Source organism: Lontra canadensis, unplaced genomic scaffold (assembly GCF_010015895.1).
Source record: "Lontra canadensis isolate GAN:19392208 unplaced genomic scaffold, GSC_riverotter_1.0 scaffold32, whole genome shotgun sequence".
In the NCBI taxonomy this organism is placed as follows: domain Eukaryota; kingdom Metazoa; phylum Chordata; class Mammalia; order Carnivora; family Mustelidae; genus Lontra; species Lontra canadensis.
The window spans coordinates 5,932,058-5,958,134 of NW_022631026.1; the positions used below are offsets into that span (position 1 = coordinate 5,932,058).

At 46.5% G+C, this 26,077-nt stretch overlaps 1 protein-coding gene across 4 annotated transcripts in view; it reads right to left on the minus strand.

Annotated features, from left to right (window-relative positions):
- MBOAT2 (membrane bound O-acyltransferase domain containing 2) overlaps window positions 1-26,077 on the minus strand; it is a 119,651-nt gene that overhangs the window by 15,258 nt on the left and 78,316 nt on the right. For 3 of the 4 annotated variants that reach the window (XM_032866805.1, XM_032866802.1, XM_032866803.1), the window contains 3 exons: window positions 17,079-17,174; window positions 6,023-6,078; window positions 4,749-4,803 (listed from right to left, as the gene is read on the minus strand). In XM_032866805.1, coding sequence (XP_032722696.1) covers window positions 4,749-4,803; window positions 6,023-6,074 — 107 coding nt within the window. In that variant the 5' untranslated portion in view covers window positions 6,075-6,078; window positions 17,079-17,174. The remainder of the gene's footprint in view (window positions 1-4,748; window positions 4,804-6,022; window positions 6,079-17,078; window positions 17,175-26,077) is intronic. The other variant, XM_032866804.1, reaches the window with a different exon arrangement.

Genomic DNA, 26,077 nt, shown 5'->3' on the forward strand with positions numbered 1-26,077 from the left:
AGGGCAGCCTGGGGGCTTTGCGCAGAGACTGGATGTGGGGACAAGACAGAAATGAATGAAGGATACCCTGCAGCATTTGTCATTCAACTGCTCTGAGGTCTGTCCAGATGGCACATGGCATCTCACGGTTATGGAGCTTTCTAGTTCTTAATGCAGGGAACTGGGTAAAAAATACTTAGTAACACAGGAACTTCTGTAGACTGTATACATCATCATATAGATGAGTTAGCAGTCTACATCTTCATTTTCTTTTTCTCTTCTTTTTTTTCCGAGCATGTGAGATAGACAGCAGGGGAGGGGCAGGAGGAGAGAATTTTTTTTTTTAAAGATTTTATTTATTTTTTTGACAGAGGGAGATACCACAAGAGAGGGAACACAAGCAGGGGAGTGGGAGAGGGAGAACAGGCTTCCCGCTGAGCAGGGAGCCCTACGTGGGGCTCGATCCCAGGACCCTGGGATCATGACCTGAGCTGAAGGCAGATGCTTAATGTACTAAGCCACTCAGGCGCCCGGAGAGAGAATCTTAAGCAGGCTCCATGCTGAGCACAGAGCCCGCCAAGGGTCTCAAACTCACGACCCTGAGATCGTGACCTGAGCTAAAATCGAGTTGGACATTTAAAATAAATAAAATCTTAAAAAAAAAAATACGACTAGAATGTAAACCCCACCAGGGCAGGACATTTCTGCCTTATTTAGGAGGCGCCTGGGTGGCTCAGTGGGTTAAGGCTCTGCCTTTGGCTCAGGTCATGATCCCAGGGTCCTAGGATCGAGCCCCGCATCAGGCTCTTTGCTCAGCAGGGAGCCTGCTTCCCCCTCTCTCTCTCTGCCTGCCTCTCTGCCTACTTGTAATCTCTGTCTGTCAAATAAATAAATAAAATCTTAAAAAAAAAAAATACGACTAGAGTTGGACATTTAACCGACAGAGGCACCCAGGCGCCCCTTATTTATTTTCTACCAGCAGCTCCATTTACTAATAAGTCTGCTTCCCACCGACAATTATAAACTATCATAACTAGAAGAACAACTCCACCTGAGGACAGGAAGCAGGCTTCTAGAAGATGTTACAGTCCTTCCTTCCTCTCTGAGAAGTGGTTTCCTTAAAAAGCACAAACCCACTCTGGGGCCAAGAGAAGATGACAGACCCCGCCCTCACATGTAGTTTTATAAAAAACAAAAAAGAAAACACTGCTTCCTGCCCATCTGATACTAGCAACATCACCACTTAGCCAACACTCCTTTTTTAGATTTTTCCAGAATTACCCTTCTACATTTAAAAGCGTTTTGAGCCTTACATATTTTCTCTTCATGGCTCAAAACTGAGGAGAGAAAATGTTGCTGGCAGAGCTTCCTCTCGCATGTGTTTCTGGAATGCTGCAACAGAATGCCTTCTCACTGCCTCGAAGGCTGGGGAAGCGCCTTCACGCAAAAGCCACAGAAGAACTTCCTGTGCTCCCGGGACAGAGGTCCCGCTCGGCACCAACTATTTCAAGCTCCCAGACAGTGTCAGGCGATCACAGCCCAGCCCAGTGCTACTGAGTCAAAATATGTATCAGAGTTTGCAAGGACAGGAGGTAAGTCTGAACCATGAGAGTTGGCCAAAGTAATTTCTGGCTCAACTGTCGTATCAAACGACAAGTCACTGTAGGTACTAAGTAGATAATTATAATGTTTGCAGTTAAAATGAGAACGAAGTATAACTGTAATATTTCATTTATGACATTAAAGGAAAGAATCATCCTTTCATTCTATATGTATTTATTTGGAATCAACTCCACATTGTCCCAGGTTCGAGCTTCTCGGCACTACGGACTTTCTGGGACAATCCTTCCTTGTTGTAGGGGCTGTCCTGAGCACCGCGACGTGTTTAGGACATCTTGGCCTCCACCCACCAGATGTCCGCAGCCCCTCCCCCTCCTCTGTGACAACCAAAAATGGCTCCTGCGGGGGCAGAGGCACCCTCTTTGGTGAGCCGCTGTTGAGGTGATGAGGACAGAATGATACATGGGCCAAAGTTCTCTCCTCACAGAGTTTGTACTAGAAAGAGAGAAAGACAATCCAAATACCAGACAATACCAGACAACAATATATATTGTGAAGAAAAGCATGGCCAAGAACAGAGAGTGACGGCGGGAAAGGGGGTTTCTGACGAGGATCTCTGTGTAGTTATGAGCAGCAGAGCTACTAGTTCTCATCAGGCCTTGTACCTGGTGGTCCTAAGTGCTGCTCCCAGTCAGCTACACAAGGAGCCGCTGCGGGGTTTCCCTCAGAGAAGAATAACCTAACCCAACACACATTACAAAGACCTCTGGCCACTGAGTGGAAGGTGGACAGTGGGGGGCAAGGAGACGGAGCTCTGGGGCGCCGGGGTGGCTCAGTGGGTTAAAGCCTCTGCCTTCGGTCATGATCTCGGGTCTTGGGATCGGGCCCCGCATCGGGCTCTCTGCTCAGCAAGGAGCCTGCTTCCCTGCCTACTTGTGCTGTCAAATAAATAAATAAAATCTTAAAAAAAAAAAAAAGAAGACAGAACTCTGAGTCCTGCCGGGGAGGCTGTTCTAGGAAACCAAGTAGAGAGTGAGGGCCCCGCTGGGCCGATCTTGGTGGGAGTAGTGAAAAGCCGGTCAGATCAGGGACAGTCCGATGTCATGGTCACATGAGAGACAGATCTCCAAGGAAGAGTGAACTTGTCAGTGGAGAGGATTTGCAGTAAGAACACGTGAGTTTTCCCAAGTGTTCACCCTAAGGCCCTAGTGACAAATGGTGCCGCTGTGAACTTGGCGGGTGGCGGGCTGGGGAGAGGGAAGGGGAAGGCAGAACTCAGGAGTTCTGTCTGGAATGTGTTCTATCTGAGATGCTAGTTCGGATCCCCGTGGGGATATTGAAATGGCAGCTGCCCAGGAGCTGGAGCTCAGGGGACAGGTGGGAGGACAGTTACGAGACCGCAAATACGTGGACAGCGGTTAAGGCCAGTGGACGGCACATGGTCCCCAGAGAAGACAGAGCCGTCCAAGGCTGTGCCTCACAACCCACCAATACTTAGTGGTGAACCTCGGAGGGGCAGGATTCTGCGAAGACAGCAGGAAACAGCCAGGGAGGGGTATTCCAGAAGACGAGAGAGGAAGATACTCCCCGGACGGTGCGGAGAGGCTGAGCTGCCGCACACTGAGGCCGCCCATTACACCCACCGAGACTGCGGGTCCCCCTGAAGCACACTGTCTGAGCAGCGGTGGGGACGGACCCGACTGCGGGGGGCTGAGGAGGGAAGGGGGGTGAGGAAGGGGAGAGGGACATGCATCTCTCACTGTCTCACACTACAGGCTGCAGAGCAATGCGGAAGGAGCTCAAAGGGAAAGCGAGGTAAAGGAGTGTCTCCTCTCAGCACGAAATGACGGAGAAACGACGAGCGACCACGCAAGGGACAGGACAATGGAAGAAGCAAAATCCTCGAGAAGCGGCTGGATTCAGCATGAAGTGAGAAGCTGGCCTCGAGCAGGCCAGTGAGTCCTTGGTGTGGGGCAGAAAGCGGAGTGTTTGTCACAGACGCAGGCAGTCTGGCAGGTTCAGTGGCAGCAAAATGAAGCGGAGCTGCCTCTCTTTTCTCCAAGAAGCAAACTTCACTCCAGCCCGAGTGAGTGCGGGGGAGGGGGTGCTGGGAGTCAGAGGAAGGAGCACACAGAAGCTGGGGGGGTGGCGCAAAGGGACAGGGGTGGGAGTGGACAGGACGCAGGTCCAATCGGCAATGAATGTTTTTCCACTCTGCCTTCCTCCACTGTGTTGGTGGGCAGAAAGTCGAATTTAATCGGGCTTGGGGTTTTGTCAGCTGGGTGTGTGGGAGGGCAAGGCAGAAACGGGGGCTGAGTGTCTCCTAATGAGAGGTTACAGGGATGGACGAAGGACGCCTCAAGATCACAGAACCCAGATCAAGGTCATCTCTCACTGACTACGTATATTCAAGTGCACATTTACTGGTATGTAAATACTGACTGCAGACAATATCAAAGTAAAATAATCTTAAAGACGGGGGAAGTACAAGAATATTCCCAAGACATGCCACCAAAAGTGAACACTCAGGGCAGGGTCCGTCTGCTATCACACACTTAACCTCATTCTTCTGACCGCCATGATCTGTTAGTTCTAGATTCACAGAGAACAAGGCGCTTCCTAGGAATTTCTCTTTGGGTAAAGTGAGTATTCGATCTCTAATTAGATTAAGATAGAGCCTTCCAGGCAATCAAGCTATTCCTTCAGTCCTCAACAGAGGACTGTCATAAGTGAAGTAGAACCTACCCAGAATGAATTCCTCAAACAATACTGAGAAGATCTTACTGGTTCTTCATTAAATCAAAGCAACGCATCTCTGTGCTGTATTACCATGTCTTAGCCCAGTTCCTGCCATCAAGTTGTCGGTCTATAAACAGAAGCAGCGATTATCACTCATTACCTCGTGGCAGACATAAGGACTGTCTTCAGGGAACTCAGAAAATCACAGGACAGACAGAAAACTTAGTGATATCCATGGTACACAAGAGGCACATGCAGGCTGATATGTCCAACGTGCCATGAGAGCCTGAGAAGGCACAGGCTGCCTAACCTAGCTAGATCTGGTGGCAGGGCGGTGTGCAGAGGGAGGAAGGTTTGGTTTTCAAAGTCGGTACCGCCAGCAGGATGAGTCAGCCTTGGCCAGGAGAGTAAAGCACATCCCAGGCAGAGACCGCGTGAGCCAAGGCGGGACACAGTAAGAGGACACGCACCTTACAGCTAGACCCCTCTGTGCGGATGTCAGCTCTTCATCCTTCCGAAACATCCCTGAAAAATAAAAACAGGTACTTTTATCAATTATGGTTTCCAAGAAAAGAATGGCATTTTTCCCCATTCACACTTCTACCACTTTCATCAATGGAAATTCAAGCTATAATCCCAATTTTTTAATAACTCGTTCCTTTCTTTCTCATTGCAACACAGGTTCAGTCATATCAAAGGAGCACCACGTAACCCAACACATCTAGGTCCGTAGGAGATAAATAACACACATCAGGGCACAAACCTAACCCTTCTCTAGAGGAAATTATTATTAACTTAAAAATTCCAAAATGCTAGCATATTTAATAGCAAACCCTATGACTTTCAAAAGGGTTTGATCTTTCTGTTATTAGATGGCTTCAATGACTAATCGGTATTAAGGGCTAGAAGCTCAACATGAAGCAAGGAATGATCTCCTTACCTCTGCATGACTCTAAGGAATGAAAACTGTACTCCTACACCTTCTCCATCCATTTCTTTACCTTCTCTCCCCAAAGAGGGGATATGATATGCAATTACACAACCACTTATTCGATTCTAAGCCCAATTTAAAGACCAAAGGAGGACTAAATTAAGAGGCAAACAACATCCTTAAAAATTATTTGTAGGTCTTCCGTACCAGAGGGTACAGGACAGGCGATGTATACAGAGGGGCTAAACGCCCCATGCCAGAAGCTCCCTGGGCCACTACAAGTGACAGGTCTCATGGGGACGCTCCTCCAGTCTGTGAAGAAACCAGAGTCGAACTTGTGACTCATGGCCCAGACTGTTAGCATTTCCTATGGCAACGTGTCCATCCACAGAAGACATAAAATCCGAACTTACAAATATTTATGCTAAAAACAGATGTCACTGTGTGTATACATTAAGGGATAAGGGGCATGGGGAAAAACATTCAAGTATTAATAAAAATGTGACACAAATGAAGCAGGGACTAATAACACTTGACTTAGATCAAACGTCTATTTCCTTTATATTTGCCACTAATGTGGGTCCTACGACGGGATCCCATTCCTTTACACTGTTTTTGTCACTGGATCAAGTGTGAAACTGAGATGAAACACTGCAGAAAAATAAGTACACTTTAGTGAACCTATGCAGAGTTAAAGACTCCCCTCTCTGACTTCCTCGAATACAGAGTGGAAAGTGAGGGTCGTTTCTCAGATGAAAGTACATTTGAATAGGATTTCTTTCAGTGACAAAAAGTTAATTTCTAAATTCTTACCATCATGAATTTCATAAGCCAAACTAGTGATCTTCTGGGTAATTATCATCATTGGGCTGTGACAAAATAAAAAACACGTATTTAAAAGCAGAAACTTAAAATAATACTTATGATGTATGAAAAAGAGTTTCTTCTGCTTATACAACTACAAAATGCTGACTTTTACAACACACAAAAAGACCTTGGAGGGATTTCAAAGAGATAATCCAGGGGCTGCTGTGTTTGGGGAAGGTATAGGAGCTGGCGGAAAGGGAGGAAGGGAGGAAAGGAGGGAAGAAAAGAAAGGACAAGAGAAGGGGAGGGCATGGAAGGAGGCAGGCAGAAAGAGAGCGAGCGAGAGGGAGGAACGCCTGCTCAGGCTCCACCTGAGACCCCGGGTAAGCAGTGCCGCCCGCCCGCCCCCTCCCTCGGGATAGAACAGAGGCTGTGGGGAAAGAGCCCCGGGCATCAGGCATGGCCCTGGTTTCTGGGTTTTGACTTTCCAACATACCATGCTGCCTTTTGCCTCAGCTGACTTGCAGGTGGAAAGTAAGTTGGGAAAAGGGGAAAAGGTAGAAAATTAAGAGGGTGGGTGAGAAATGTAGAAGAGAACGGGAGGGATGGGGGAGGAAGAAACAGGACAGCGTCCATCTCGCTGGTCTGGGACCCCCAGGACTAAAGGCCTGTTGAGAGCTGCCCTAGGGACAGTGCCTAAAGCACTCTTTAAAGATGGCTCTGAGTGATGTCAAGTTAAGGAAATGGCAATCTTTTCTCCATATTTTAGGATGTGTAATTGAATGGATAGCTTGGACAGGAAGAACACGTAAATCCACCTAAGAAAGCCACCAGCATGCACATTTATCCTTTACTACGTTAGCTTACAGACACTCATATTGCAGAACAATTAATCACAAGGGATTCATTTCTATTTTTGGAATTTCACTAAAATCAGGAAATGCCGTGTTGCCTACAAGCAGAGCTTGTGAGCTCCGCGTGTTCAGAGACCGCACGGCCTCCATGGACCGGGAAGGCAAGGCTGCAGGACGGGCCAACCACGGTGCCAGCGAGCAGCGGGAGGAAGCCCAGACCCCACTATGGAGACCCGGTGCTCTCCCCGCTGCCCCATGCTCGGAGCACGAGGCTGGCCAGGGTCCGCTCCGCCTCTGGACAAACACGAGCATCCTTCAACATGTGGAGCAAGGAGGACGCCCTGGGAGGCCATGAGATGCTCAGAGCCGGTGCCTGAGAACTTAGAGCTCCTTCTCTTCACCCGGCAGACAAGATCACACACACACACACACACACACGTGTCAGAGGACAACTGCTCTAACTCAGTGCACAAAGGAGGAGAGTCCCCTTGGATTCCCTGAAAAGTCAGTTTTTCCTCCTACACCGCTCGCTCTCGGGAGACGAGCCCTCAGCCCACCGCCGCCCCAGGCTGCGAGGAGCACCCAGGAGCTGTGTCAGCTTGCAGGAGGTCTCATGGGCCTCCGAGGTTTGCAAAAATGAAGATTCCCACTTCCCTGGGGGCAGAAAATCACTTTTGTCATCCTGCCTCATTCTCACCAAAGAAATATAACATACTCTTCAGTTCTAAATTCTAATTCCCTCTTTTCCTCAAAACATAATACCAAAATGGCTGGTCAAATAAGGAAGCTTATCCGCACAGTGACATACTAAACTGTACAGACAGGTAAGATGTTCCCAAAATGCAAATATGTGCTTCCTGAGTGCAGGCCCTCCTTGCGCCCCGGTGTCCCGGCCGCAGGCTGCCTCCCGGCATGGAGCTGGGCTGGGAGAACGGGTCGTGGGAGGCTGTGCTGCTCCATCCGGGAATCACGTCCCTAACAGGGATGGGAAGAAGGCAGGGAGCAGAGCTGAATGCTCCCAAGTCTTTCCAAATGTTGCTCCATCCACTTGGACCTCTCTTTCTGGAAACGTTCTGCAAGGACAGCTCCTTCTTCAAGTCCCAACTGAGAGGTCACTTCGTACTAGAAGCCCACTGGACAGCTCGACCACACGTAGCTCCTCAGCCACGATGCCCACACCTGCCCTTCATTTAACCTTGGCTTGTTTGCTTCCTTCCAAATATTTTCAGGTTCATGGGTGTTTCATTTATCCAGTTACAGTGGCTGTTTTAAAATCTCTCTTTCCTGGGGCGCCTGGGTGGCTCAGTGGGTTAAGCCTCTGCCTTTGGCTCAGGTCATGATCCCAGGGTCCTGGGATCGAGTCCCACGTCAGGTTCTCTGCTCAGCGGGGAGCCTGCTTCCCCCTTCCCTTCTGCCTGCCTCTCTGCCTACTTGTGATCTCTGTCAAATAAATAAATAAAATCTTTAAAAAATAAAAATAAATAAATAAAATCTCTCTTTCCTTTCTAGAAAGTCCATGAGGTAAGGAACCAGCAGTCTTTTTCACTACTGAATCCCCGGTGCCTAGCTCAAGACATGTGCTAAATAAATGTTTTTAAAATGCCAAATACACAGACTCTTCCAAGTGTCCAGTCATGATCTCTCACTCCTTCTACAGGTTGATCACACTCCCTCCCGCCTGTCCATTCTCATCCGCGCTTGAAAGCATTCATCATACTGTTTTGTAATTCTTTTGTTTACTTTCCTGTCACCACAAAGTCATAGGCTACTGAACCCAGGAACAATGCCTTATTTATCTCTGCACCTTCGACAACTGGCATACACAAGGGCTCAGAGAACCAACTAGTTTGCAAAAGTGTCCCAACATCATTTTATTCCCTTTATTGGTGATCATTAGCCCTGAATGTTCCCTTTGATTTTAAACAGCGGGCAGTCCTGCTGCCTCTGGTCCAAGCAGTCATGGGATGGGAACAGGAGGTGGCAAATGTGAGAGTAAAATGCTAGAAGGCAGAATTACTACGGAGAGGCACTGCAGAAGTAAGTTCTAAATGAAAGTCAGACAGTACTACAGTAAAAGCTTCAGTAAGGCACAAACAGATTAACGAGAGCTCAGAAAAGTAAACCAGGGGAAAATGAACAGACGAGGCCAACACAGGCATGGGCAAGACCAGGAAACAACAGAGTGATAGGAAGGAGAATCAATCTCACCTCACTATGCCGAACCCAGGATGCAAAGCCAACACTTCTAAATGAGAACAACTCCAATGTTCTCAAAGAGATCACCTGCCGTGGGTCTTCTCCACAGTGCACTTTGTTCATAAAAACTTGTTTTGGTGACAGACATTATTTCACTTATACCTTTACTGACATTTTAACTATCTGTTGACTTTGCATCTGCAGAGCCTGCAATAGCTCATCACTTTCTGGGTTCTAGAAAGTCTGGGACCACTTGATGTGAGTCAGAAAGGCCCTCTGGCTTCCCGCAGAGTGGAGTCTGAGGGATGGAGGAGGGTGAGAAGGTGGATGGCTTCAGAACCTCCACCAAGTGAGCTCTGGGTCGTGGGTGGAGCCACCAGCACCATCTACATGACGACATCATTGTATCTGGGTGGACGTTTATTTACCCCTGCTGGCCCTCTTCTAAGAAAGTGGGAAAATATGGACTTGAACTGTTCAAAATAAATACTTCAACTGATGAAACCGCTTTAGGTAATATTTTTTTAAAAGCCCTCTCTTATATAAAGAACTAATAGTGCTATACTTCTTAAAACTTAGAAAAAAAGGATGCAGAAGTTAACAATCATCTATACACACCTCTTTTGTCTCTACAGATAATGAGAATAATAGGAGTTAGTTCTATCACACAGAATTCAACCACAGTTAATAGCTGAATTATTAGAAAATGAATACAGGGGCGGGCATTAAGGAGGGCACGTGACATGATGAGCACTGGGTGTGACACGCAACTAATGACTCGTTGAACACTACATTGAAAACTAATGATGTTCTATATGTTGGCTAATTGAATGCAATAAAAAAAAAAAGAAAAGAAAATGAATGCTACAAAGAATAGTCACTTTCTTAATTGTCCACCATCCCTAGAGGACGCCGGCCCTAAAGACCTGTGCCTACTAATGTGGCAAGCACCTGCCAGGTCAAAGGTCAGTTTGCCACTGCAGGGCGCGAGTCCCCTGACAACAGAGATGAACTGTCAAGTCTCCCCCTTAGTCATCTCTTTCCTCCACAAACTGAAAACCCCTGCAGCCAAACATGCCCCACACCCTGGATCCCGGAATCCACCGGGAGAGGAGCCAGAAAGGGCGAGCCGCGCTCATTCGTTCCCCTTCCTCCCTCATGCAGAAACAGCTGTTCAACGAGCACCTACAATAAACCAGACGCTGGAGACACAAGATGGAGGTCTCGCTGCCACCAACCTCACAACGGACAGGACAGAGATAAGAAACAAACAGATCCATGCATTGAAGGCCAGATGCCACCCGGAGCGGGTTACGGGAACGGAGCAGGGCAGGGGAAGAGGGAGTGCCAGCACAGCCGTAATAACCGGCCTCACCCCGAAGGTGACATTTCAAGCGGGAACAAGCGGATAGCTTGTGGAGGTAAGAACGTCCAGGAAGGGAGAAAAGCAGCTCAACAGTCCTCAGGCAGAAATGTGACTGGCCCAGGGGGAGACGAGACTGGAGCAGGTGCGAAGCGGGGACGGGGGCAGAAGCTGGAGACAGGGCGGGGCAGAGGTGGGACCCAGAGGGCTTCAGTAGGGGCAAGTGAGGATGGGCTCCGTCCTAACCGAGCGATGCACGAACTGGAGGGTTTCTGGCACGGAGTCACCTGGTTTTAAATGGACGTGTTCCGGCTCTGGGCTGACACAGACTGGGGAACCAAGGCGGGATAAAAAGGCCAGGAGGGGATGGTGGCTAAGTAGGCAGGAGAGGGCGACGGCAAGTGCAGTCTGCGGTGGAGCCCAGCTGTGGTCAGAGGATAAAGAGCGTCAGAAGACGTCAGAAGACGATCTGACCATGGACTTGATGCAGCGCTGAGACCCGAGGCCGCCAAGGTTTCTGGCCAGAGCAGCTCCCCAGGAGGATGGAGGTGGCTGAGAAGGAGCACAGGAGGGCAGGGAGGGGCCGTCCCTTTCAGGCACGTCCGTGTGAGGGGCCTCCCGGACCCCTGGGGGAGGAGCGGATGGGGCCCGGGCAGCCACACGAGTCAGAACAGTCACCCGAACCCCACCACCGGAGGCGATCCCTACAGGAGCCTGGAAGCCGTTTCCCTGCCCCACCCCCAAATTATTACATAAACCATCGAGGTAATGATGCCACCGTGTAAATGAAATAAAGCAGCAGTGTGACAAATACTGCGAACGGTATCGCGACACAGCAAGTGTCTGCTGAGACCTTCCTTTAGCAAACATGGCGATCCGCCGGGAGCGCGGCCTCCGCGGGGCTTTCTCGCTGCAACGGGAAATGACCAGGTACGCGAATAACCGCGGAAAGAAGTGTCTCGAGCCAAAGGAGACGCTGAAGGAACGCGTGCAGAGATGAGACAGGGCTTCAAACGGGAACCTGGTGTCGGAGTCACGTGCCCTGCGCCCGCACGGGGCGCCCCAGGCACAGGGAACAGGCTGCGCAACAGTCCCGAGCGGAGAGCGGGGCCCTGCGGCACAGCCCGTGGGGGCTCAGAGCCGGGAGAAACCCGCAGAACCCCGAGAAGGGTCGTTAGAGCAGGCTGCTCCGCGAGCGAGCAGAAGAGCAGAGAAGGCTCAGGGAAGGTGGAAGCCAGACCAGTCAAGCCGCCTAGAAACCTGCCGCTCTCGGTAACTTGACCCACGGAAGCCGGACGGAAGGTTTCCTCTCACCAACTGTAGGTCAAGGTGAGGGAGACGCTCCCTCGGGATGAAACAGGACCCACGGAACATTAAGTTTCAGCAGCTGAATAATTCACATCCGTCCCACTTACGACAGTCAGTGGGCGCCGTGTGACAGGAGGGTGAGGGGGACGAGAGCGGGGGTGGGGGGGCTTCTAGACTCCGCGCGGGGCACAGAAAGATGCCTACAATTAAGACTCTCAGCTTGAGCAAGGCTTTCCAAAAGGCGTGCACGCAGGGCGTCCGTCTGGCTGCCCAGTCGGTTGAGTGTCCGACTCTTGATTTCACTTCAGGTCATGATCTCAAGATTGTGAGATCGAGCCCCGCGTCAGGCTTCGTGCTGGGCATGGAACCTGCTGAAGAGTCTCTCTCTCTCCCTCGGCCTCTGCCGCGCCCCACCCCTCACCCCAAATAAAAACAAAGCAAAACAAAAGGAGTCCATGTGACAATCCCACCTGTAACTTAGACCAAGGAGTCTGTCCCTTATGCTGGACAGGACTGTCACCTACGAAAAGTACTTCGCACCTAGTGAAATGTATAGCACATACTCAATAAACCCTAGCTGAGTAAGTGGTAATACAATGTTTGTTAAGCATCTGGTACTACATGGTTCGCTCTAAAACATATCCTTAATTTGAAGGGGAAACTATGTCATGTACCTCTCTTTTGATGGATGCATGAAGATACCCCTTCAGCACGCCAAAAATCAACACACTGCAATCAGAACTCATTACCTTCCTGCCAGAAAAATCTGTTCTTGCTTCCGTCTACAAGCTGTCTACAAAGAATGCCAGCATTTGCCTTTCTTTCTTCTGTCTCAATACCATTTACTGAATAATCAAGAAGGGCTTTCCCCAGCCCCACTGGATCTATAATCCCAACATTTCTATTCTGTACCTTTATTTCTCGGACCCCATGGGTCTGTTTCTCTCCTCTGGCTTCATGGCTTTGTCTAATCCTGTGTCAGTCCTGTAATATCTGAGTGTGTTTATACTGAAATTGTTACTCTCAAGCACTTACATTTCTAGAAAAACTTTTCAGTTCATCTCGTTTCCCTCAAAACCCCACCTTGAGCTGCCTTACACCTACAGATTAATTTGAGAGGCATTACCATCTTTGTAATACTAAATTTTACCATCTGAATCACAAGATATTTCTCCAGTTAGTGTTCTTTTATATCCTACCATAAAGTTTTATAGTTTTCTAGACAGAGGTCCTGTGCATTTCCTTTTACATGTACTCCTAGACATATCATAGTTTTTAATAATTGCTTGTGAAACTAGGATCCCTTCTCTATTGTATCTGCTAACTCGTTATTGCAGATATAAAGGGAAGCTATTAATTATTTTATACTTCTTTTGTATCTATTTTCTGAGGCTAGCATGAAAGTCAGCCTTCCTGTGAAAAGAAACTTCTATCAAGAAGTGAGTCCCTTAGGGGCACCTGGGTGGCTCAGTGGGTTAAGCCTCTGCCTTCAGCTCAGGTCCTGATCTCAGGGTCCTGGGATCCAGGCCCGCACCGGACTCCCTGCTCAGCAGAGAGTCAGCTTCTCCCTCTGCCCCTCCCCCAACCCCATCCCAGCTTGTGCTCTCTCTCCAATAAATATATTCTTAAAAAAAAAAAAAAAAAGTGAGTCCCTTTTATCTGATCAACGTTTTAAACATATCTTGATCTCATGGCCAACTACACACACAGTCACATGCACACACATACACAGAGTCACACGCAGTCACACACACGCACGCAGTCTCACACACACACACAGTCACATGCACACACATACACAGAGTCACACGCAGTCACACACACACACATGCGCGCAGTCTCTCTCACACACACACACAGTCACATGCACACACATACAGAGTCACAGACATGCACACACGCACACACAGTCACACACACACACGCAGTCACTCGCGCACACACACAGTCACACACACTATCAGTTTCCGGTGCCTCATGCAAGTAAGATGCCCCATACAAAAGAGCTGCCACGTGATTCCCCAGCAGGAGCCCCGCCTCACTTCCTCTGCTGCCAAACTCGGGGCCGCAGGAGAGCGTAGGACAAAGGACAGTTCACGGTATTCAACTCTACCTTCTGCAAACACCCAACATTTTGGATATTTACCCGAATCAGGATCAAGTTATGATCTTTTCTACTCATGTGTTAAACACACCCAAGACTTCTAAGTGCCTAAATATTTCATTAGGGGAAGAGTCTGCCTCTAGCTGGCTTCTTTTCTGTCCTGTATCCAATAAAAACAAACAAACAAACAAATAAAAAAGTCCTCCCAACTTCGTTCTGCCAGATGGCCTCCTTTGGCTAATTTGTCTCTGCCTAATCTTTAGCAGTCTCCTGCTGATGGTCAAATGCTTCCTCCTGGGGATACATTACACATTAAACTGGGAGTCTGATATCAGGCTCTCCATCTTTAACGTGCTCTGTTGTTTTTCTTCCACATACTTAAACATTTTAAGTGACATTTAAATACTGAAATGAAATTTAAAATTTCAGCAAAATATTTCAAGCCATGTCATAGAAAAAGCTATTTTTAAACCTGCCTTTGGCTCTTACTGCAAACTACCCTCTAATTTGTGGGTCACGTAAGCGGTCCCTTCCGGTAGGATGCGGGCGGCAGTGGTGAGGAGGCCTGCCCTCGTCTGCTCGTGCACAGCACCTCCGTCATCCGTCAGCGTCACTGGGAGGATTCCAGGGATGCGAGGGGAGGTGAAGCCCTGGGAAAGAACCTTCCCTAAATCAGTGTGGGAAGCAAAGGGTCCCTCTTTAGAGGACTGCCACGTGACTGAGAAATAAACGTTTATCATTATCATGCCGAGTCACTGAAATTGGGCTGTTGCTTTACCAGCAGGGAGCCTATCCCCAGCTACAGAGGCGTAATGAACCAGAGTTTAGAACGTCAGGTGAGAGAAAGAAGAAAGGTAAAAGCCAGGATCAAATCAGAGGAGGGGTGGTGAGGGCCCAGCGAACACGGCATTGTGCCAATCTGTACTCACGCCAACCGCGTTCGTGACCTCAATTTGGCGACATTAGATTACTTTGTCAATCTGGCCATTAAAAAAATCCAAGCAGCATGTTATTTTTTAAATGAAGTAGAATGTGGGATCCCAAAATATAAGCTAGAGACACAGAGCAGTGGTGGCAGAGCCTGGCCTGCTTCGCGCCATTGGCACGCGGCTACAGCGTCCGAGCACTCGAGAAGGCAAATGGGAAATTCATAACTTTACAGTATTAACTTCCAGTTGCTAATGCTAACATTTCCGTTATCTACATGCATAAACTGAATTTGTCAGGAGGATGCTTTTTGCTTCTATTTCATACTAAATGCTTCATTCATTTCTAAATTCATTATAAGGCAAACACTGAAGCTATAAATTTCTCTCTTAGATCACAGAGCTTCGCCCACATTGTGTTTATTATTCCCCGCCCCCCTATTCTTCTCGCTGTATTTTCTACTTTCTTCTTTACTAAGGTATTACTATTACTGATTCAGTAAGTGTCTATTTAATGCCACCATGTGCTAAGCACTAAGGAGACCCCGATGAATGAGACCACCAAGGTAATGGCTCCCCGGAGGCTTAAACTAGGTGACCTTGACTCTTTTAAGTATTCACAACTAGCTCCTACTTGCATTATACCCTAACGACAACATGCAACCTGGCTTACGTCTTCAAATTCCAAAGACTTTCAGTGGCCCAACATATTCACTGATACAGCCCACTAGCTCTTTTTCTGTAATATCTATTACTTACACACTAAATCACCAGCATCTCTTCTCCTTTTATGAATTCCAGGTATATTTCCTTATTCTACTCAACATATCACTAATTTAACTAGTTTTTTAGTGTATTTAATTGGTTCGTTTTGGCCTGGTTTTGTTTGTTCTTTTGTATGCAAGAAATTGGTTTTAAAAAGTAAAATCTACTTGAATCCCATGAAGGAGAAAAGAATTTCAACTTCTTAAATTCTCTCGTTTCATAGCAGTAATTTTTCTCTAAGGTCATACAACTTTGGTCCATTCCTACTGTTGAATTTACTTTTTTTCATCGATCCCATGATATACTTTCTTTTTTCCACTTTGCTTATCCTTAAGCAGAGGTCCCTTTATAAAGATGGTGAGCACGTTGGGGTGCCTGGGTGGCTCAGTGGGTTAAAGCCTCTGCCTTCAGCTCAGGTCATGATCCCAGGGTTCTGGGATCGAGCCCCACATCGGGCTCTCTGCTCAGCAGGGAGCCTGCTTCCTTCTCTCTCTCTGCCTGCCTCTCTGCCTACTTTGTGATCTCTATCTGTCAAATAAATAAATAAAATCTTAAAAAAAAAAAAAAGATGGTGAGCACGTTAGTCTTTAGGGACTTGGACTACATTTATCTTGAAGCAGACATTTAATCAGTTTTGTTACAGGACAACAGGTACCACAGAGGAACTACCTCCCTTTTGAAGGAACAAAAGGCAGAAGTTATTTCCATAACTCAGTGGAATACTAGACATAAGAATGTAGAACATTCCATAAAAGTGAAATGCGTACAAGTAAAATATACATTCAAGTGTCTTCTCTAGGAAATTCAGAAGTCAAGGCTAGGCCAAGGACCTCTGGTCCAAAGAAAAGTCTCAGGGGGTATTAAGAACCAAGAAGAAGTGACCAGATCTTATACAGAAGCTGGTGAATGACTATACAAAAGAGGCTTAGGAGAACAAAGAAAGAAACAAGAGAGTCAAGGACAGATTCCAAGGCACTGGTTTTCAACAGTTACACCTGATGGCAAAAATTTCCATAAAATTAGAGAATGCTTCCAATATCAATGCCATATAACAAATTTAATTGCTACATATTTAGAAATTATATATAAGTCAACTTAAAAGGACAAGTTCTTTTTGTGATTATAAAGCACCATAAAAGACCACTTCACAAGAAGAAAACATCTAAATTTAGGGCACCTGGGTTGGCTCTCCCAGTTAAGCATCCAACTCTTGATATCAGCTCAGGTCATGATCTCTGGGTTGTAAGATCGAGCCCCGTGTCAGGCTCCTCACTCAGCGGGGGGTCTGCTGGGTATTCTCCCTCCCTCTCTCTCTCTCTCTTTCCCTCTGCCCCACCCCTGCTCAGGCTCCCTTGCGTGCCTGCACTCACGTGCTCTCTCTCTCAAATAATCTTCAAAAAAAGGTCTAAATTCATAAAACAATCTTCAACTAAAACGTCTGTCAATCACTTTTCATTTGAACTACTAAATGCAACTGTATGTTGTCCTTTCACCTACAAGTTAGAAGAGATAAAAACAGGCAACTGAGTTAAAGTGTTACTCTTACCCTGAAAAATCAGCAGAGTATTGTCCATAATCAAAGATATAGACTCTAGTAATTTGGCACACTGTGAGGTATCCCAAAGCAAACACAAAACAATATCTGGAAAACAAAAATAAACTAGATTAGTGAACGTAAAAGATTCATTTTGTTAAAGAATACATTTTAAGGTAATTTATTAACCATATGATTCAAAATTTAAATGGTTCAAAAATTAAATATTTCTAGATCTACTCCACAAATAGCTTTCTTCAGTAAACCGTAAAAACTCTTTACTAGTTCTATTTCAGTTTACATTTGTGGATTTTGTACCATCTTCAATGGTGGATGCCTCTAATTAAGGCTTTTATTACTTTTTTCCTTCTGAAGACCTCCCTAGACCAAATTATAGATTTGCAAGTCATAGTCACAAGTATAAAACTGTGAGTATTGGTATTTCTTCTATTTACTCTTCCTTCTTTTTAGAAAACACAATTTGGCCCAAAAATATTTGGCTAAATTACACATTAAACAAATTCTTAATAGGATTTAAAAAACTTGTTCTCAAGTCTAAAATCACACATCCTTAGTGTGGATCAGGTGGCTTTTACTCACGTTTTATAGGTGTGAACATTTAGTGATTTTTCGGATTCTTGAGGTGCTTGGGACAGAGTTACAATAATTAAACACAGGGTATGGAAGACTTTACGTATCCGTATGAAGAGAACAGAAATGGGCTCTAGAACACACAAGACCACACGGCATGAAGGCTACAGTGCAAGTGAGCAGGGAGGACCATCATCTCAACAGTTCATGGCATCATCCTAGACGTCTGAAGAACTACTGTACCACGGAAGAAGCAGACACACAGGAAACGTGGATAAACATCCAGACGTTTTCAGATTGGGGGAGGACTTCCTACACACTGATCACAGAGAAGAAATCAACAGGAAAAGCCCGACATATCTGGGGAAGTTAAAAATCTTAAGTTTCCTGTGTAGGCAAGTCAGGTGGTTTCATGAAAGATATCTTTTAAACTTGGGGCACGGGGTGGCTCAGTCGGTTGAGTGTCTGACTCCTGATTTGGGCTCAGGTCATGACCTCAGGGTCCTGGGATCCAGTCTCACATCCCTGCTGAGCAGGGAGCCTGCCTGAGGATTCGCTCTCACTTTCCCTTTCCCTCTGCCCCTCCCCTGACTCAGATGCACATGCACTTTCTCTCTCTCAAATAAATAAATACTGTTTTAAAAAAGAACTCTTTTTAACTTTAGACAAATAGGTAATTTCGATCTAGTTTAATTATTCCTGAGGGAGGGAAAAAAAGGAGGACAGCTCTTTCAAATGTTGTACAAAGCTGACAGACTCCCGATAAATCTATCTGGCCAAGTAGCACACATGCCTACTCACACACACAGGGTTGACATATCAATCTTAATGTAATTTCTAAAAACCATGCGGCTGATTGTGTTTCCCAAGGATGACCACAACAATGTCTCCCTTTCATAGGCTCTTCTACAACCCAATCTTCTGCTTCCCCCATTTGAACAAGAGTCTATTTCTCTATCCAATTTGAATCCAGGTTGGCCTTCCAGCTCCTTTGACAGTAGATGACCGCACAAGTAATGCTTCGGAGTTCCAGGCATAGCCGGTAACTGGCCTGGCACTTTCTACTTCTTGCCTTTTGGAAGCTGGCTGTCGTGAAAGAAGTGTGACTGTCCTGAGACCACCCCATGGAGAGGCTCTGGAGCATGAGACACCGTGTAGGAGAGAGAGTGAGACAGACACCAGATCATAAGATGTGAATGAAAAAACCGATGTCTATCCCTAAGAGATGATCTATCCAGTGGAGCCTTTCCTGAATTCCCAACCCACAAAATCACCAGCGGAAGAACATACGTATGTGTTTTAGGCCACCACAGTTGAGCAGAGTGGGAGAATCAGAGCACAAGTTAGTAAGTGAAAATGGGGTACGATCACAATAAAAATCTGGAACACAGAGCATGGGCTTGAGGACTGGGTGCGGGTGGGAAGTGGGAAGGCCTGAAGGAGACGGCGAGTGAAGATCAGAAGGGCAGTCAGGAAACGGTCCCTGGAAGCTACAGAAACTGGCTAACACTGCTGGTCACTCCAACACGGAACACAGAGCACATACTGCTAACAGTGCCAATGGGTTCCTTCTAGATGCGTACAACGAGGTATGGAGATAGAGCAATGAGCTAAAACTGAGCAGTATTCAGGTTTTCAGCAGAATTTAGACAAAAATAGAAAGGGCTCAGGACAAAAGTACTGAAAGTACTTTGTACTTTCCAGTCACAAAGTAGTCTCAAAGTAATCACTGTAAAGACGAAGTCAAGAGTGATCTTTAATGACACCTCAGGAAGGCATACGGGCACATCTTTAGAAAACCTCTCGGGAAAAGCAACAGTTCCCCAAATCTTCAGGATATGCATCTTAGACTCTCCGCCAGGCAAGAACGTTTTCTAGAATCTGGAAGGTGCTGTCACACAGCACTTTCAGACCACAGTGAAAGGAGATGGTCTACAAGAGGTCCGTGGGAGGAGCTTCTGTCTAATGCAGGAGATTTATAGACACGGGAAGCTCCCGTGAGCCTTTAAGAAAGACTGGACGGAAAGGGAGAAGCAGCTCAAAATGAAGACATCTTTCTGTCCCCAGTCATCTACTGGTAGGTGGCAGGCAAAGAAAGCTGCTCAACCGCACAATCTGGCCGTTTCTTGTATAGAAGGAATGACAGCCCAGGGTGCGGAGAAAGAGCCACACAGACCAACTGGCAGGGACGAGACGGGGCGCCACTCAAGCAACAGGTAGCAGGTGTCCAACTGGACGTCCCCATCGCTCTGCTCCAGAGATTGCTAAGACACTTGCACTCCTGTCCTCTTTTCACAAAAGGACCCTACAAGCATCCTCTCACCGCTGGGTTCTGGGTACTGGGTGCAGGGGACAAAGCCTGCCCCGTTAGCGCGCTGGGCCTCACGTGCAGAGCTGCTTCGGAGCACGTGCACGGAAGACGCCTCATCCGCAGAGCAACGGGCTTGGCTGAGCAGACGGACGGGTCGAGCTTGACGCCATCAGGAGGCGACACCCTGGGGGTCTCAGGAGGTGAGATACCTCTCACGTAGGACGTATGTAAATCGTGGGGGCCAAAGGACGGTCTTCAAATTGCGGCCACTGGTGAAAACCCTACAGCGCACGCAGCCCCGCCCAGCAAGAGCTGGAGGACGGTCATCTTCCCCGGGGAAGGCGCTAAGACAAGGACCTGGTTCACCAACAGAATGTCCCAGAAACGACTTCCTGAGACTGCAAGGCCCGCTCACACGATGTCCTGCGGCTTCCTCCGTTTCATTCTCGAACCGCTCGTCCTCCGCGCTCTCTCACCCGGGCCGCCACCCGTGAGCAGACCAGGCCGGCCCGGAGACGGCGCGGTCCCAGCCGGCAGCCCTCGCGGGCCTCCCGGCGCACAGCCGACTTCGACGGCCGGAGGGAAGCACCTTGCGTGTCCAACAGTCAAGCTTTTGCACGACTCCGCTTCTAGCTAACATGGAACGGCCCCTACTGACGTCCTCGAGCAAAGACTGTCCGGCCGAGTCTAGCCAACACACAGGACCACGAGAAACAGTAACACGCTGTCGTGAAGCCGCTGAGTCTGGTCTGGTGGCTTGTCACGCCAAAGAGAGAGCTGAAATAGTTCCGCAGTACACGCTCAGTGTTCTACAACTAACCGTGGTTTAAAATAAAGTATCTTGACCAGGTAGCGCTCTTTTGACAAATGCAGTTATGGTTCAGTATAAGAGGACTAGTTATGTCTTTATCATCACGATGATGAGCCAAAGGGAAAAGCAGGTATAGTCAATACAGAGAACGCCATTTAATAAAATTTAACAAATGTAACAATGTTTCCATGTAAGAATTAGAATTCTCAGCAAACTGAGAGAAAAGGACGCTTTCTTCACACATAAAGGAAAATGTCAAAACACTCGGTATTCGGTCAGCCCTGAGACACTACTGATCCCTGGGGAAAGCATATGGAAGTGTCTGACGTGGGAAAGAAGTAGAATATGTGTTAGTATCGATGAATTTAATTTTAGACTTATTTTGAAAATTCCAGTAAGATAAAGTCCACTCTTATCAAATTAATCTCTAAATTTAACATCATAACCCTAATCAAAATCCTGACAATACTTTTAGTGGGATCAGTGGGATCTGACCAGCTGACTTTCAAGGTCTTCTGAAAAACTAAACAAACATATGACGAGGAAGACTTGCCCAATTCGCAGCAGATAAAAGAACATGTCACAGTGATTTATAATGTAGTACTGTTTCATAAATAGATCAAAAGATTAACCAAACAGAGAAGAAAGCTCAAAAAGGCCTTGTTCAACCACAAGTTTTTGTTTATTATAAAGCTAGCACATGAAATTAGTGGGAGAAGGATGAATGAGGTAAAGGAGATTAAAAAGTTAGCTCTCCTTTCAGAAATAAAAATAGTTTCCAGGTTCACCCTACACACACACACACACACACACACACACAAATCCAGATTAATGTAAAAAGATAGGACAATAAAAAGTACCAAAACAATATACAGAGAAATACCCTCAAAATCTTGGCATGGGAAAATCCTCATAAGCATGACGAAAATCATAAATGCCATGAAGATAAAGTCTGACAAATATTTACTCTATGAACACTGGAAATTTCTATAGGACAGATGACAGAAAATTAAATAAGCAACAGAAATTGTTCACTAGATATAGATTAATATCTTTAATTAAAAAAATCCCACAGATCAACAAGAAAAGATTTAACAAATCAAGTGCAAATGGATGAGAATGTGAACAAATAAGTAATCGAGTTAAAAAAAATTATAAAGTCAGTCCATTTAGAAAAATAAATGAGGAGCACCTGGCTGCCTCGGCTGGAGGAGAGGATGACTATCGATCTCAGGGTCCTGAGTTTGAGCCCCAAGTTGGGCATAGCAATTACAAAAAAAAATAAATTAATTAAAAAAATAAATAAATGAGATTCAATATAAGGAATGATCAGGAAATCATAATAATCACTCAGAAATGCATATCAGAATTAGGGGGACCCAGGGTACCTGGATGGCTCTGTCCATTAATCAACTGCCTTTGGCTCAGGTCATGATCCTAGAGTTCTAGGATGGAGTCCTGCATTGGGTCCCTGCTCAGTGGGGAGTCTGCTTCTCCCTCTGACTCCTCCCCCTCTCATGCTTTCTCTCTCTCAATTAAATAAAATCTTAAAAAAAAAAAAGTGAATTAGGGGCACCTAGGGGACTCGGTCAGTTGAGCATCCAACTCATGGTTTCAGCTCAGGTCATTATCTCAGGGTCATGAGACTGAGCCTTGCGTCAGGCTTCATGCTGGGTGTGGAGCCTGCTTGGGAGTCTGTCTCTCCCTCTGCCCCTTCCCCACCCACATTCTCTCACCCAGTCAAGTGCTCTAAATAGAACAGAATAGAACAGAATGATAATACTTGCCCAGTATCACTGGCAAAAGCTTAAAAACAGGCACTACCCAGTTTGGGTAGGGAAAACAGGCATTCTCAAACGTGTCCTTCCCCCGATCCCTGGAAACAGCCCCTTTTTTGTTTTTGATGAGTGATTTTGCAGTATACATCACAATTTGTACAGATTCTTTGAGCTGCCAAATTTCACATTGTGGAGTCTATTTTAAAAAACAAAATTACTGGGGCACCTGGGTGGCTCAGTGGGTTAAAGCCTCTGCCTTCGGCTCAGGTCATGGTCTCAGGGTCCTGGGATCGAGCCCCGCATCGGGCTCTCTGCTCAGCAGGGAGTCTGCTCCCCCCCCCATCTCTCTGCCTGCCTCTCTGCCTACTTGTGATCTCTGTCAAATAAATAAATAAAATCTTTTAAAAAATTACTTATATATATTTTCAAGGAGGAGCTACATATAGATACTCACTAAAGCACTAATGATATGCAGAGAACCAAATACATGTCTCCAATACAATATTGTTAAAATAAATGGAAATAATAAAATAAACAGAAAGCCCCGCTATGGAATTCAGTAATAGTGAGTAAGGAGACATCCATATATGCACACATACAATAAAGGTCAGTGAATCAGAAAAAGTGAACTAAAGAATAATCCCATTTTAGGTACTAAAAACCCCTACACACATTTGTGTGTATATAAAGACATACTGGTATATCATCGAAGAAGAAGTTCTAGAACACAACTGTAGTAGACACAACTGTGTGGCAGAACACAACTGTAGAGTGTAGGTGACTCACTCCATGTGCATTTCTGTCTCCATTGCCCCTGCTTTCATTTACTCTAGAGGCCACAAGGCTAAATGTTCAATGCCCAGCCTCTTGCAGCTAGAGCAGCATGATACACAGATCTTTCCTTTTTTTTAAGATTTAATTTATTTATTTGACAGAGAGAGAGAGCACACAAGCAGGGAGAGCAGCAGGCAGAGGGAGGGGGAGAAGCAGACTCCCTGCTGAGCAGGGAGCCCGATGTGGGACTCCATCCCAGGACCCCGGGATCATGACCTGAGCCGAAGGTAGAGGCTTAACCCACTGAGCCACCCAGGCACACCCATGATACACAGATCTTGTCTGTGATGTGTATTCTGCTGACGTTCCTGGAAAAGACTGAGATCTGTGCTGTCCAATATGGTCTCCACTGGAAAGACTGTTCTAGATCTAGTTCACACGAGCTCTTGAAAGCTGTTACTTTAAGAATTTTTGTCAACTGGTATTTAAATACAGCCATTATTATAAACTAAATAAACAGTATTACAAAGGCATTAAATATTCAAAACACATCACGTCTCAATTCCTTCCTTATCATCCTCAATTCTATTCGCATGTCCTGCACCTGCATGATGGAAATATCCAGAACAGTGCTACTGAGCATTTCTTCCCAACCCCATTGAGGGACTTCAAGTGAGTCACTTCAAAGCTACAGGGGCAGAAGCATTTACACTATAAAAACGGGCAAACCTAGAAACCTTCGCAATCGTTTAAACCAAGATCAGCAAACTAAAGGCTGTAGACCAAGCTGCGCTCACTGCCTGGTTTCGTAAATGACATTTTCCTTGGCCACACTCATGTCCGTTTGTGTACGTGTGTCCACGGCAGCATTGCTGAATGGCTGCAACAGCTGTAATGACCCTCGAGGCCTAAAATATTCATGGGAAATTTGACGGATCTGACTTATAGTTAAAATGCTGAACAAAAGGGGGCACCTGGGTGGCTCAGTGGGTTAAGCCTCTGCCTTCGGCTCTAGGTCATGATCTCAGGGTTCTGGGATCGAGCCCCGCATCGGGCTCTCTGCTCGGCAGGGAGCCTGCTTCCTCCTCTCTCTCTGCCTGCCTCTCTGCCTACTGTGATCTCTATCTGTAAAAAAAAAAAAAAATGAACAAAAGGATGGGGGGAAAATGGTGAAGAAAATGCTAGTAAAGCACATTCAACTTTTAAAAGGGCGTCATGACTACAGCCATTGTATTGTGAACAAGAAAAAAAGAGGAAATAGTCTCCTATTATGCAAAAGCTATTACTGAGACACCAAAGAAGTCGCTCATACGTGGACAGACGAGTGGAGTTCCGACATACATCCTCCTCGTCCGATTTTCACCGTATTCATTCACATACACAGAAATGACAACCGACACCCATATTAACTGCCTTTGTTGCCCACGACATAAGCAGCGTCCTCACTGAACCGGACGGCAACCAAGTATTTCTGTAGAGTCCGATCTTGCCGCATCGGGGTTGAGCAGCTGAGAGTTCGGCAGAAGTCAGCGAAGCACCCTGCAAGCACCAAGCGGCCCCGTGGAATTTACAACGACGAGTGTTGTATGCTTTATTATGACTTGTAAATCATGAACGATCTACTCGCTGTATTAGTAAAATGTGTAGCAAGTTTGTGTATGTGAACTTACGCATCTCGTTTCCCCAGAAAGCCCGGTAGTTACTAACACTTGGCGGCGCACCGCGGCCGGGCCGCAGGTGGTCACGGGGCACCTGGACTGGGGCTAGTCCACGTGGAGACAGCTACAGCTGCACGATCCGCTCTGCTTTTTGAAGGCTTCACAAAGAATTTAAGATCTCTCTTTAAGAATTTTTATACCTACTATACTTTGAAATGATACTATTTTGGCTGTATTGGATAAAATAAAATGTATTCTTTTTTTCCTTTTGAAACTGCGAGTGTTGGAAAATGGCGAATTACATCTGTGGCTCACAATGTATTTCTAATGTATGGTGCTGGATAGTTTTCCTGAAAACAAAAAAGGGAAGAGACAGCTGGTGTGGCTTTTCACACTTTTGAATTCTTTCTGCCCAGAAAGCAGACCCAGCGCTCGTTGGAGCAACCATCTTGTCACCACGGGTGGCAAACAGGCTCGGAGAGCACCATGGAGCAAGAGAAGAACCCCGACTCTTTAACGACCTAATGAGCTGTTGCTTCGGCTCTGAACAACCTAATCCAGCAAGAATCCCAGGTGGTGAACCGCCCCCCCTTATCTGCAACTGAAACGCATTCCGGTCTGATGGCAAAGCACATCAAACTTCCGTTGTTTTCTTTTAAGTGAGATCGCAGGGCAAGGTGATGGGACACGGACACGCCTCTGACTTTCCCCGTTGCTGATGAGCGGAGGACAGCAGACGGACGAGCCAGCACGCATGTGCGTGGTATGATCATAAGGGCCACGCTCAATGTCTGATTTCCACAGAGTGCCTTCAAACAGAAAAATACACGTGCAAATAAACTCCAGACAGAACAGATATAGATGTAAAGAATGGCCCTGTCACTGTGGATTCTTCCTACCTGTGACAATACAAGAGTTACCTTCAAAAGGCGTCACCCAGGGATCCTGACGACTCTAACTCAATCAACCGTGATCTTGACCCTCTTGCAACTGCCTGGGTTATGGGTAGGCATAAAACTTGGGTCTGGTCTATGAAACCTGACACAGAGCTTCCAGAAAGGCTTTGCTCCTTCTTGGAGTACGACCTT